This window comes from Salmo trutta, chromosome 14 (genome assembly GCF_901001165.1).
Source record: "Salmo trutta chromosome 14, fSalTru1.1, whole genome shotgun sequence".
NCBI classification, from domain to species: Eukaryota; Metazoa; Chordata; class Actinopteri; order Salmoniformes; family Salmonidae; genus Salmo; species Salmo trutta.
The window spans coordinates 51,985,799-51,999,521 of record NC_042970.1 but is presented as its reverse complement, the minus strand read 5'-3'; the positions used below and the strand labels follow the sequence as shown (position 1 = coordinate 51,999,521).

Genomic DNA, 13,723 nt, shown 5'->3' with positions numbered 1-13,723 from the left:
TATTTCATCTAACTTTATTACACTTCCACTGTTCCTGTGAAGAAATCATACCGAGAGGCCTGTTAGATATGCCTGAGAAGCAAAAAGGTCAAAAGTGGCAGATCTCAGTCAATGCCAAATCAACAGGCTGGTGTTTATCAGGTCACGCGACAGAAAAGGTTTTGCAAAATTTTGCTATGAGAAACGAGAATGAGGACAAGTCCAGGTCGTCCCTCCTGGTTCGAGTCCTTTTCTTCCATGTGGTGCCTAACACAACCCGTTTGTTTTCTGGCAAGCCTTTTTCCCTTCTCCCCCCTCCTATCGGTCTGTCTGAAACTAAGCTTAGAACTTATCTTGACTTGACTCTGGGCTTGTCTGTTTGGTGTCTAGATTTTTAAGATACAATGTTGCCTATTACCAAACATATTTTTGCTCAAAACACAGTGCTGACCATTTGCGGTTGTACATGGACATGGTTAATTTTTTACTTTTGATTCACAGTCGTTTTGCTACGCTCACTCCAGCGGTTTTAAAATATAGCCAACATCATTTGGGACAGGAGATGCAATATTTAGCGTCAAACTTTTAACAAAATATCTAGAATGACAAAACTGAACCCTATAAAACTAGGGTCGCATTGGTGTTGAGTTAATTACGTTAACTACTACTTGTTATTGTAATTATTTTCCTCTTATTCACTTAACATGAATATACAGTATATTTCTTAGGGCTATGGGCCTGGGACATGACCTTATACTGTATATTCGGGTTCATTCATACTTTGCAAGTACGCCATTTGAAAAAGTTCCCTGCATCATACTGTATATGCATGTATACACGCCGAGCATTCATTAAAATCAACTAGTTTGGACACTTAATCGTTTGATCTTTAATCATGGAGTTATTAGTTATTCTCTATATGACAAAAAAGGAAAGTGATACCTTTCAGAGGGAGTGATTTTCACAAGCTGTTTTAGTTAATTTCCGAATTATCTCATTCTTAAAATGTACTCATAAATTTACTCTTCACCTAGCCGCTGTCCTTGACACGCTGCTGACACTCCCACGTCATTAGTAACTCACTCGGTTTGCCATAAAAATAAAAACAAAGTTATTAGCGCATACATTTTAACCACTATACAGCTCAAATCAGTACTGTGCTGATCCTGAATTTTTGGGAAAGAAAAGGTCCGTCAAAATGACAACAAGCCAGGGTCGTCTTCAGTAGGCACAAAAACAAACAGTTTCAAACAGAAAACAAAAAGGGCTTGAGCACTAAGACAAAACGTTGTCACTTTTCTTCCATTTGAGGCCTAATGAATACGACCCTGTTTTACTACAATGATTCCAGGCTATAAAAAAAGCATTCTGGGTTGAAATCAATAGAGACTTGATTAAAAACTGACTTATAAACAAAAACTTTGGATTGCAGTAAATAATTAATCTCTGGTTTATCTATATTAAGGGCATAAACAGCTGACTAGAAAACTATTCTATTGCACGTAAAAAATATAGCTTTTCATCTTTGCAACATTCACAAATACCTTTTGCCACAACACGGTGGTGTGCCAGCAAAGTAGATGCTTTAAGTGTCAATATTTCTTTCAGAAAGCGACATGTTAAATCAAGTAATACTGTAAATCTCTAAAATGTAAAATCGATGAGAGGTCAATGTCTTTTTGGAAGAATCCGCAGCACTCGATCCTAGCATTAATTCATCCATCCATTCATACACTTAACAAATCAGGGCTCAGGGAGAGGAAGGGAAGAAATGACGGCTGACATTGTACTGCATATTGAATAGTCGCCGTGATTATTAACTACTGTGGCGCGGTGTGGAGATGAGACAGAGACAGACGTGAGTTGGGGAGGGAACATCCCCTCTTCCTCTCAATCCCTACCTCTCTCTCCCTCCCTCTCTCTCTCCCTCCCTCCCTCTCTCTCTCCCTCCCTCCCTCTCTCTCTCCCTCCCTCCCTCCCTCTCGCTTCCTCCTCCTCTCTTCCCAGACACGTGGGCTGAATAAGGCAAGCTGCAACAGGGTCACACAATTTAGGAGGTGAAAGGTAAATCAGTCAGTATGAAGGGTCATCACCATGGAGACGGACTTGACTCCACCTTAGGTGTCGGGGGTGTCTCTATAATGGGGCTCGGGACTGCAGAAAGGAGTGGATGTCAGTTTCTGCCCTTACAAAGAGAGCCAGGACCTGGGGGGAAAAGTGCTGTTGCCTAAAACCTAGACAGAACAAAGTGCTGGAGAGCGTAACGTCGTGTGGAAAACGGCTCCTCGTGGCAGCCATTTTGGCGTCCCCATGTTACTACTCCTGTCCGAAGCCCTCAGTTTCCTCAATGGCAAACATCAGCTTTTCCTTCAGTTGCTCGTAGCTCTTGTAGGGGGGCAGGTCCAGTCTATTAAAGCTTTACGAACACAAAAGGAACACAGAATGAGACAATTACATTGTAAATAGACAAATGATACAGACTTCCCAATTGGTAAGAACATGGCACTAGAAACACAAAGATTGTGGGGTTCAATCCTGCGGGGATCACAGACACATAGTAAACATTTATGTTCTCACTGTACAGAGTTGCTTTTGATAAAAGTGGCATAAAATGTATTAGATATTTGATAACAAAATTCATTGTTTGAAGAAAGAGAGGAAAGGTTGTCTACGGTTGAATTGAAAACAACAAAGAAGTCTTGTGTGGCAGGGCAATGTTTAATATTCAGTCCGTGAAAGTGCTTAAAAACTACCTGTGAGTAACTCCATGAAGGAACTTACCAAGTGTGACTTCTTGGAAGCCAGTTTTCTTTGCCCACCTTCTCAATGCAGAACTTCTGTGGGCCATTACTCCCTAAAAAGCAACAAAAAAATTACTCTATACAACTCTCCTCACTTCTCATCCACACAAGTAACATACAATTCCTCAATGTCTGTAATTGGGCCTGGTCTAGCAGTCCATACTTATTTGTCCATTTCCATCTACAGCTAACTGCCAAAATAAAAGACACATTTGAGTAAATAAGGGATACAAAGTATATTGAAAGCAGGTGCTTCCACACAGGTGTGGTTCCTGAGCTAATCAAGCAATTATCATCCCATGGTTAGGGTCATGTATACTAATGCCCAGTTGCCCAATATTTTGGCTATCATGACTAGAAGAAGAGATCTCAGTGACTTTGAAAGATGGGTCTCAAAAGGAGCATAGGGGGTTGAAAGGGTTGTGTGTGTGTGTGTGTGTGTGTGTGTGTGTCTCAGTCACCAGATCTCAACCCAATTGAACACTTATGGGAGATTCCGGTGCAGCACCTGAGACTGCGTTTTCCAACACCATCAACAAAACACCAGATTTTGGAATTTCTCGTGGAAGAACGGCATCTCATCCCTCCAACAGAGTTCCAAAAAATCTATGCCAAGTCGCATGAAAGCTCTTCTGGTATCTCGTGGTGGTCCAACGCCCTATTTAAGACACTTAATACTGGTGTTTCCTATATTTTGGCAGATAAATTAAATTCCCCCAAAAATATTTATTTGAATCCTCAACTTCAATGGATTACTTGCTCGGTATCCATAAACAATCCCTTTAGGTGTGAGTTAAGTTGAAAGAATAGAACAAAACATATCTTATATTGGGACGACAGGGGTTAGCCAGCCTTCTCTCGAACTTTTTCAAATACATGTATTATTTATTCTCCAACGTACCCATGAGGTCAGCGAAGCCACCCATGGGAAGCCGACAGGTGCCGGTGACAAACTGCAGCAGCCTCATACGTTTCTCATTGTCCATCTCTTTCACAAACTGGAATTGACATTTTCACGTCAGAACATTTAAGCGTCAAACTATGCCAAACACCCCTTCACAATATTCCATAATTCATGAATTAATGAACTGCTTCATTAAACGGTGGAGCCATGCTGACCTGCCAGAACCAGAGGATCTGCTTGCTGCTGCGTGCGTAGTGCCTGTAGATGGTGTGCCTCTGCCAGTCCACCAGGTCTATCTCCTGCATGCCACACAGCATTACCTGGTTGGGGAAGGACCGGGGGGACGGGGGACGGACCGGGACAGATATTACATTACACCATACTCAAAATGGGGAAGAGCTGTACACTCCGGGAGAGTGAGTTTTTACCCTGAGTGAGTTTTGAACCCAGTCCACCAGGTCTACTCCTGCATGCTACACAGCAACACCTGGTGGGGGGACAGGATATCACTTTGGGAGAATTTTGTTTTTTAACCCGCTGCTGTGGTGAATGACCACTGCTGGTTTCCAAATTGACCCCGAGAATCAACAGTCTAGGGCCGAGGCACTCGATACTTCAGTGCAAGACATTAGCACTAGAAAGGAAAGGTTTAAATACTAAAGGTAGGTCTCTGTTTAACAGCCATACGGTTTGATTAAAATGAAGCCTCTATTTGGATAGTCCCCTAACAGATGGTCTAAAAAACAATGAGTTAGCATGAAGCTCAGAGTGGTTTTCACATTACAGAAACTAATTTGATCAGTCTACGAATTAACCCATTGTGTACCTCCAGTTCCTTCGCGTCAAAGTACTGCAGGTACTGCTGGGGGAGGACCTCATTAAAGCCCTCGAAGAAGGCCTGGGTCTGCTCCTCCACCCCTCTGGACAACCTCCACTCTGCCACCAGCCTGAAGGAAGGACACAGACACACAGGGGGACACAAAGAAAGACAGACACGCGCACACATGTCAGAAAATGTGCTTTCTTCTGTTGGAAAAAACATCTGATAAAGTGTTCACACACACACACACAGAGATTTCTACACTTAACAAAAATACAAATATAAATGCAACATGCAACAATTTCAAAGATTTTACTGAGTTACAGTTCATATAAGGAAATCAGTCAATTGAAATACATTCATTAGGCTCTAATCTATAGATTACACATGACAGGGAATACAGATACGCATCTGTTGGTCACAGATACTTAAATGTTTTTTTTTTTTTAAATAGGGGTGTGAATCAGAAAATCTGTCAATCTTGTGTGACCACAATTTGCTTAATGCATAGAGTTGGTCACAGGCTGTTGATTGTGTACTGTGGAATGTTGTCCCACTCCTCTCCAATGGATGTATGAAGTTGCTGGGAACGGGAACACGCTGTTGTACGCGTCGATCCAGAGCATCCCAAACATGCTCAATGGGTTACATATCTGGTGAGTATGCAGGCCATGGAAAAACTGGGACATTTTCAGCTTCCAGGAATTGTGTACAGACCCTTGCGACATGGGGATGTGCATTATCATGCTGAAACATGAGGTGATGGCTGTGGATGAATGGCACTAAATGGCCCTCAGGATCTCATCACGGTTTCTCTGTGCATTCAAATTGTCATTGATAAAATGTAATTGTGTTTGTTGTCCGTTGCTTATGCCTGCCCATACCATAACCCCACTGCTACCATTGGGCACACAACTCACAACTGTGACATCAGCAAACCGCTCGGCCACACAACACCATACACAGTCTGCGGTTGTGAGGCCGGTTGGATGCATTGCCCAATTCTCTAAAACGACGTTGGAGGCAGCTTATGCTAGAGAAATGAACATTCAATTCTCTGGCAACAGCTCTGGTGGACATCCCTGCAGTCAACATGCCAATTGCACGCTCCCTCAAAACTTGAGACATCTGTGGCATTGTGTTGTGTGACAAAATTGCACATTTTAGAGTGGCCTTTTATTGTCCCCAGCAGAAATGTGCACCTGTGTAATGATCACTCTGTTTAATCAGCTTCTTGATATGCCACACCTGTCAGGTGGATGGATTATCTTGGCAAAGGAAACATTATCACTAACAGGGATGTAAACAAATTTGTGCACAAAATATGAGAGAAATAAGCTTTTTGTGCATATGGAACATTTCTGGGATCCTTTTATTTCAGCTCATGAAACATGGGACCATCACTTTATATGTTGCATTTCTATTTTTGTTCAGTGTAGTGGGTTTTCAAAGCAATCCTACCTGATGTATTCCTCTTTGTTTTCCTCAGTGACCAAGACATTGCCTCCGTCTGGCTTCAGCTCGTGAGTGGTGACCTCCCCCAGGATCTCCTTGTCCACAGAGAAGTACATCTCCAGACCACACTCCTCCAAGTTGTTATCCCTGGTGGTTGGGAATCACAAGAGGGCAGTCATCCTCATCAGCTCCTCCTCTGCGCCATCATCGTTATAGTCATACATTTTCCTCTTCTCCTCTTCCTTATAATTATTCTTACACTTATCTCCCAATCATCCTCACTCAATAACAATCAACAGCAATTTCCATTTATGAGGAAAGCTGTTCACACCAATTCCCATTTCTACTCCCAATTCCCGGACTCACTTGATCCAGATGAGGGAGTTGTAGAATTCCGGGTCGATGGATTCCAGGTCCTTCAGGGCCAGGGGTTTGTTCAAGATGCGCTTGTAGAAGGGCAGGGAGAATCCCGTGTCGATGAACTTCCCATGGAACAATGCCTGGAGAGAAACATAATGAACCAGGGATGTGAAGGGCTGTTGCGGTGACAGTATTACCGCCACACCGGCAGTCATCAGTCATGACCGCAGTAAAATTCTACGTGACCGTTGGGTCACGGTAATCTCCTCTTATGCACTCTGGACATTCATTGGTAGTACACAACTCGCTAACGATCATCAGGTCGCTAATCGCCTGGTACTCAGGGCTCTATCGTCTCTCTAACCACTCTGACATGAATGCAAATGCGATTGAAAATCACATCAAACACTTACCACTAAAACAGTATGTGGTTTTAAAACTCACCCTCACTGTGATTGATCAATTTGAAAAGAGTTAAAAAAAAAAAAAAACAGGTTGAAACCAGGTGGAAAACATGGTCGTTGTGGATGTTGTTTCAAAGCCTAACAAAATGGACAGCGCGTTCTAAGGTGATGATTAATTCAAAACATCCATATGCATATTAGAGCTTATGCATAGGCCTATATACAGAGCATTCTGAAAGAATTCAGACCCCTCCAATTTTTTCACGTTACAGCCATATTCTAAAAGTTATTTTTTTTAAATTCCCCCCGCATCAATCTACACACAATACCACATAATGACAAAGCAAAAAAAGGTTGTTTGAAATACGGAAATATCACATTTACATAAGTATTCAGACCCCTAACTCAGTACTTTGTTGAAGCAGCTTTGGCAACAATAACAACCTCGAGTATTCCTGGGTATGACTCTACAAGCTTGGCACACCTGTATTTGGAGAGTTTCTCCCATTCTTCTCTACAGATCCTCTCAAGCTCTGTCAGGTTGGATGGGGAGCTTTGCTGCAAAGCTATTTTCAGGTATCTCTAGAGATGCTCAATCTGGTTCAAGTCCGGCTCTGGCTGGGACACCCAGGACATTGAGACTTGTCCCAAAGCCACTCATGCGTTGTCTTGGCTGTGTGCTTAGGGTCTTTGTCCAGTTGGAAGGTGAACCTTCACCCCAGTCTGAGGTCCTGAGCGCTCTGGAACAGGTTTTTATCAATGATCTCTCTGTACTTTGCTCCGTTCATCTTTCCCTCGATCCTGACTAGGCTCCTAGTCCCTGCCAATGAAAAACATCCCCACAGCATGATGCTGCCACCACCATGATTCACTGTAGAGATGGTGCCTGGTTTCCTCCAGACGTGACGCTTGGAATTCAGGCCAGAGAGTTCAATCTTGGTTTCATCAGACCAGAGAATTGTATTTCTCATGGTCTGAGAGTCCTTTAGGTGCCCTTTGGCAAACTCCAAGTGGGCTGTCGTGTGCCTTTTACTGAGGAGTAGCTTCCATCTGGCCACTACCATAAAGGCCTGATTGATGGAGTGCTGCAGAAATGGTTGTCCTTCTGGAAGGCTCACCCATCTCCACAGAGGAACTCTGGAGCTCTGTCAGTGACCTCCCTGACAAGGCCCTTCTCCCCCAATTGCTCTGTTTGGCTGGGCAGCCAGCTGCAGGAAGAGTCCTGGTGGTTCTAAACTTCTTCCATTTAAGAATGATGGAAGCCTCTGTGTTCGCGGGTGACCTTCAATGCTGAAAACATTTTTTTGGTACCCTTCCCCAGATCTGTGCCTCGACACAATCCGGTCTCGGAGCCCTACGGACAATTCCTTCGACCTCATGGCTTGGTTTTTGCGCTGACATGCAGTGTCAACTGTGGAACCTTACATAGACAGGTGTGTGCCTTTCCAAATCATGTCCAATCAATTGAATTTACCACAGGTGTACTCCAATCAAGTTGTATAATGTATAAACATCTCAAGGATGATCAATGGGAACAGGATGGACCTGAGCTTAATTCCGCTTATAATAGCAAAGGGTCTGAATACTTATGTAACTAAGTTGTTTTTATTTTTAATACATTTGCAAAAATCTCTAAAAACCTATTTTGGCTTCGTCATTATTGGGTATTGTGTGAAAATTGATGAAGAAAATGTTTTATTTTATACATTTTAGAATAAGGTTGTAATGTAACAAAATGTGGAAAATGTCAAGGGGTCTGAATACTTTCCAAATGCACTGTATGAGCCCAAGCCTGAAAAAAACTGAATTAAAATAATGATTGTGTCTTTATACAAGACATAGCCTACCATATATTATACAAGGCAGAAAAACATTTAAAAAAATACTGATTTAAGATATCTTTGGTACATAATTGGTCAAGCCTACAACTACAGTGAATTTGTACTTGATTTTGAATAGCCTAATAGGGCATTTTCAATATTTTCATAATTAATATGGTGACATTACCTTTCGCTACAGAATATCTCACCACTGAGTTTCCATCTCCTCCCCTCTCTCCTTAATTTCTTTATCCAGTGCGCAGAGAGAGGGGCTGTTAACAGTTTAAGGAAATATGTTTAGTTGTGAAAACGTGATTGTCGATGTTCCCAAACAGATTTCACTTGGTTTCCCAAAGCACTAGGTAGCTGCAGGAACAGGGTTGGAAAGCCTATGGCATACACAGTTTGGACGGAATATCACCTGTTGCGCAGCGAAAGAGATGATTGTGGACTACAGGAAAAGGAGGACCGAGCACGCCCACATTCTCATCGACGGGGCTGTAGTGGAGCAGGTTGAGAGCTTCAAGTTCCTCCACATCAACAAACTAGCATGGTCCAAGCACACCAAGACAGTCATGAAGATGGCACGACAAAGCCTATTCCCCCTCAGGAGACTGAAAAGATTAGGTATGGTTCCTCAGATCCTCAAGGGGTTCTACAGCTGCACCATCGAGAGCATCCTGACTGGTTGCATCACTGCCTGGTCTGGTAACTGCTTGGCCTCCGACCGCAAGGCACTATAAAGGGTTGTTCGTATGGCCCAGTACATCACTGGGGCCAAGCTTCCTGCCATCCAGGACGTCTATACCAGGCGGTGTCAGAGGAAGGCATATTACCTCGACTAACCGGTGCCCCCGCACATTGACTATATAAAGAGTCGCTATTGTTATTTTACTGCTGCTCTTGAATTATTTGTTACTTTAATTATATATATTTTGTAGGTATTTTTTCTTAAAACTGAAATTGTTAATTAAGGGCTTGTAAGTAAGCATTTCACTGTAAGGTCTACACCTGTTGTATTCGGCGCATGTGACAAATAACATTTGATTTAAAATAACCGGAGTAACCTATACCCGGCATGAGTGTAAAACATACCAGCGGGAAAGTGGCCTCCATTTGCTATTCTAGTGCATACAGAAGACATGTCTTTTTTGACTTGACCCTGTTCCTGCCCACTTGAAAACAAACCATTCTAAATCTCAACTAATTTTACATATTGGTAAAGACGAGATTAAATTGAGAATAGTGTAATGGGTGAAAATATGATCACTTGAGAGAACAGCGTGTGCAGTGTGAGGCAAAGAGCCTATAGTCGCAACAAGCCTTCCCTGTGGCTTCACTACTGTAAGTCGCTCTGGATAAGAGCGTCTGCTAAATGACTAAAATGTAAAAATGTAATGTAAATGTAAGCATCTCATACGTTTTGATTTCTAAGGCATTCTAAGGTTTGTATCATTCACAACTAAAGTTGCCAAATAACTATAAATCTAGCTGTTTCAAATTATCACTTTTTTAAATGTAGATGTTCCCAAAGGCACGCATCAGCTGCTTGTATGCGGGTAGGCTTGGAGATGCTAAATGTGTTTATGTTAATTAACGGTCAATTACCATGAGACCGGCAGTCTTGCATGACAATAACCGGCTGACAAAATGTCATGACCGTCACAGCCCAAGATATGATCAGGAACGACAGTGTGGCTTATTTCAGGGTTGTGTTAATTAAGGCACCAAACAAACTTAAAAAGGCCTAATGCAGACGTTTTTGTCTCAATATTAAATCATATCTGGGTAACAATTAAGTACCGTACTGGGACTGTTTATTTTAGACAATTTAAAAACAGCTTTTTATCCAAGAGCAATTTCTCAAGCAATAACTTTAACTGAACTGTCTGGGGGTGATCTGAGTGGGGAGGGGAAAACTGAAAACTAGCTGTTGTTGGCAGAGAGGTTTGGAACTCTTTCTTATTTGTCTGTTAACTAATTAAACACCTGGTGATTTCACCAGGCAGGCCAAAATTCTATCCCACCAAAACAGGTGATCTTTTCAAACAGCTCTTACACTACAAGGCATTATCGTAATTTTCACAACTTCACAGTATTATTCCAACCAAATAGTGTGGAAATTCGACCTAAGTGGAAGTCAAGTTTCACCCCATAGAGAGTATTGAGGTAGGTACCATGGCAATGAATCGTCCAATGAACTTGAAGTACTTGAGGTGGTCAGGGTTGATGTAGGAGGCAGGGTTGATCTGGAGACAGTAGTTGTCCTTGCCGGCATACTCAAACAGGCAGTACATTGGGTTCAGCACCTCGTGGGATAGCAAGAAGAACCACTCCCTGAGAACACACACACCATACACACACACACACACACACACACACACACACACCATATAAGAATATTCCATACACGCACGCATAAAAAAAAGAAAAGAAACATTCAATCTGCAATGATCTCTAATATGAGTTCATACTTAACCTATCAGAATTCACCTTGCCACTCCTCCGTAGTCCAAGCCTTCCTCTCCAGGGAAAATGATCCACAGTCTCCGCCTGAGATCTTGTGGATGAAAGCTCATCATCTGATTGATACAGAATTGGAAACAGTTACAACGTTTGACTATTCTTGGAACACAGCCCCTATATTCATCCGCTATTCTGTACCACAGGCCATGGTAAAAAATAATAATAATTGAGTACTGAAAGAAAATTACAAACTATTTCTCTAACACTGATGTCTTTTCAACTAGTGTTATTTTTTATTTATTCACAGGACTACAAAAACAGCCAGTGAAGTGGTGTCTTAATATATTATTATTTATTTATTTTGTAATATATCATTTTTTTATACACTTACTTGCTGGAATGAATCCTCAAACAGGGTTTTGCGGGTGACTGTGATCTTGATGTGCTGTGGCATTGACAGTTGCTGGAAGACGAAGAGAATTACTCAATTTACGGCCCCAGGAACAAGAGGAATGACTATGGGTCCCAATTCTCTACCCTTCTGCCATAAATGACAAATCCTAACTTCCAATTAAGTCACATTTCTTAGTCATGCATTAATGTCAATGGGAAACTAAGTGAAAATTCGACTTAAGGGCAACTCCTAATTTTCACTTAAGCATGCACGTGTTCACTTCCCTTCATGGATTTAATAGGAAAATTAGACTAGTGGAAGAAATATGGTGGAAGCCAGATCTGGGTTCAAATACTTGAGCTGTGCTTGATTGAGCTTGCCTGTTGCAATGGAACCAATACAAAAGTCCCAAAAAGTGCAAATCCACCCACGAGGCATTGCAGACAGGCTTAAGCAAACGCTCAAAGTATTGTAAAAATGTCAAATAATATTTTGACCCAGGTCTGGTGGAATCTCCCTCTAGCCCGGCATTAAATACACCAATTCTCCTTTGTAAGTGCATACTTTGGGAGAATTGGGACACAATGCCAAAGACTCACTGCATATTTATTTATTTAAAATTTTGCAGAATGAAATCTCTCGAATCTTGTTTTTAAGAGTGTCCAAATGAAAAACAAAAACAATACTTATTAGAAGGGCAGAGGTGGTTCTGAGGATAAAGTGCACACTACGATCTAGTAGTGATTGAAGATGATGCCGTACTGTATGGCTGCCGTCTTTTTGCGTTTATCTTTACTTTTCTTGCACGAAATGTATCCACTATGATTTCTTATGATCAACAAGAACTTTTGAACATCAGATCGGCAGTTACTACCCTCAATTCCGGCTTCAATTTAAACTACCGTAAATTCCGGCTTAAACAATGACGCGGCTAATATATGGATTTTTCCCGCTTTCATTTTTTTTTTTTTTCAAAAAACATTCTGTGACGTGCTCCGTTTTTTTGCCGGCATGAAGCTTTCATTAGACCAATGAAATTGCCGAACGGGTTAAGGTCAAACAACTTTTTTGTTTACTGTTTAGATTAAATCGAGTGCTCTCAAACTTCCCATCATTCTGATTACAGTAGTCATTTTGTCACCCTCATCATGGCAAAGACACAGAGAAATGCATATGATGCAGCTTTCAAGTTGAAGGCGATTGATCTGGCTGTTGGAAAAGGAAATAGAGCTGCTGCACGGGAGCTTGGTCTTAATTTAGTCGATGATAAGACGTTGGAAACAGCAGCGTGAGGAATTGACTCAGTGCAAAAAGACAACTAAAGCTTACTGCAATTTATTTATTTTTTGTTACAAGCCGTGTTTCGTTAAAGCCTATTTATTTTTGTTACAAGCCGTGTTTCGTTAAAGCCTGTGTAAAGTTCATTTGTTTCAATGTACGGGTAGGCACCTGCGGCTTATAGACATGTGCGGCTTATTTATGTTCAAAATAATATATATTTTTAAATTCAGTGGGTGCGGCTTATATTCAGGTGCGCTTAATAGTCCGGAAGTTACGGTAATCTGCCCTGGGCTCTGTGTAATTCCAATCCAATTTTCAGCCTATCCACACGCCGGCCACCTACTCCCTCCATTCTATTGGCCAGTCACTTGATAATAAAATGGACTCTCGTAACTGCAATATTCTGTGCTTTGATGAAACAGGGCTTTCGGACAAGATACCCGCGCCCCTCAATGGACCCATGGCTATCGAACTAGATGGATTCTCCATTCATCAAGCAGACAGGACATTGGATTCGGGGAAATCAACAGCAAATGGTGTGCTGACTCTAGCGCATGTACATCTCGACCCATTGTTCACCCATCTTGGAATACCTCACCCATCTCGGAATACGTAGCTAGCGCATCTTGGAATACCTCAAGTTGGCACTTAAACTGTATGAGGCTATAAACAAGCAGGAAGCCATGCACCAGAAAGCTGCTTTCCTTGTTGCCGGTGATTTTAATTCTGCATCCTTCGCTACTAGGGGTGAGAAAGTCTTATACCATGGTTACTCTACACACAAGCAAACATACAAGGCCCTCGCTTGTCCCCCCTTAGGCAAAGCAGATTATGACTCTATACTCCTGCTTCCTGTTTTTCAAGCAGAAGCTGGTCCTCCATTTCGGAGGTTATGCTACAAGACTGCTTTGCTAGCGCTGACTGGAACATGTTTTGGGACTCCGCCAACAGCATCAGCGAGCTAATGAGCTCAGTCACCAGCTTCATTAGGAATGCATCACCGATGTTGTCCAAAGTGTAGGTTCGCTGCTTCCCCAAT

At 42.1% G+C, this 13,723-nt stretch overlaps 1 protein-coding gene across 1 annotated transcript in view; it reads right to left on the bottom strand.

Annotated features, from left to right (window-relative positions):
• Nucleotides 1-2,228: 2,228 nt before the first annotated feature.
• LOC115208362 (E3 ubiquitin-protein ligase Itchy) overlaps nt 2,229-13,723 on the bottom strand; it is a 68,979-nt gene continuing 57,484 nt past the window's right edge. The window contains exons 15-24 of the mRNA XM_029776359.1: nt 11,401-11,472; nt 11,037-11,125; nt 10,721-10,880; nt 6,326-6,459; nt 5,966-6,106; nt 4,511-4,631; nt 3,900-4,004; nt 3,682-3,778; nt 2,761-2,833; nt 2,229-2,395 (exon numbers count right to left, since the gene is read on the bottom strand). Coding sequence (XP_029632219.1) covers nt 2,296-2,395; nt 2,761-2,833; nt 3,682-3,778; nt 3,900-4,004; nt 4,511-4,631; nt 5,966-6,106; nt 6,326-6,459; nt 10,721-10,880; nt 11,037-11,125; nt 11,401-11,472 — 1,092 coding nt within the window. The 3' untranslated portion in view covers nt 2,229-2,295. The remainder of the gene's footprint in view (nt 2,396-2,760; nt 2,834-3,681; nt 3,779-3,899; nt 4,005-4,510; nt 4,632-5,965; nt 6,107-6,325; nt 6,460-10,720; nt 10,881-11,036; nt 11,126-11,400; nt 11,473-13,723) is intronic.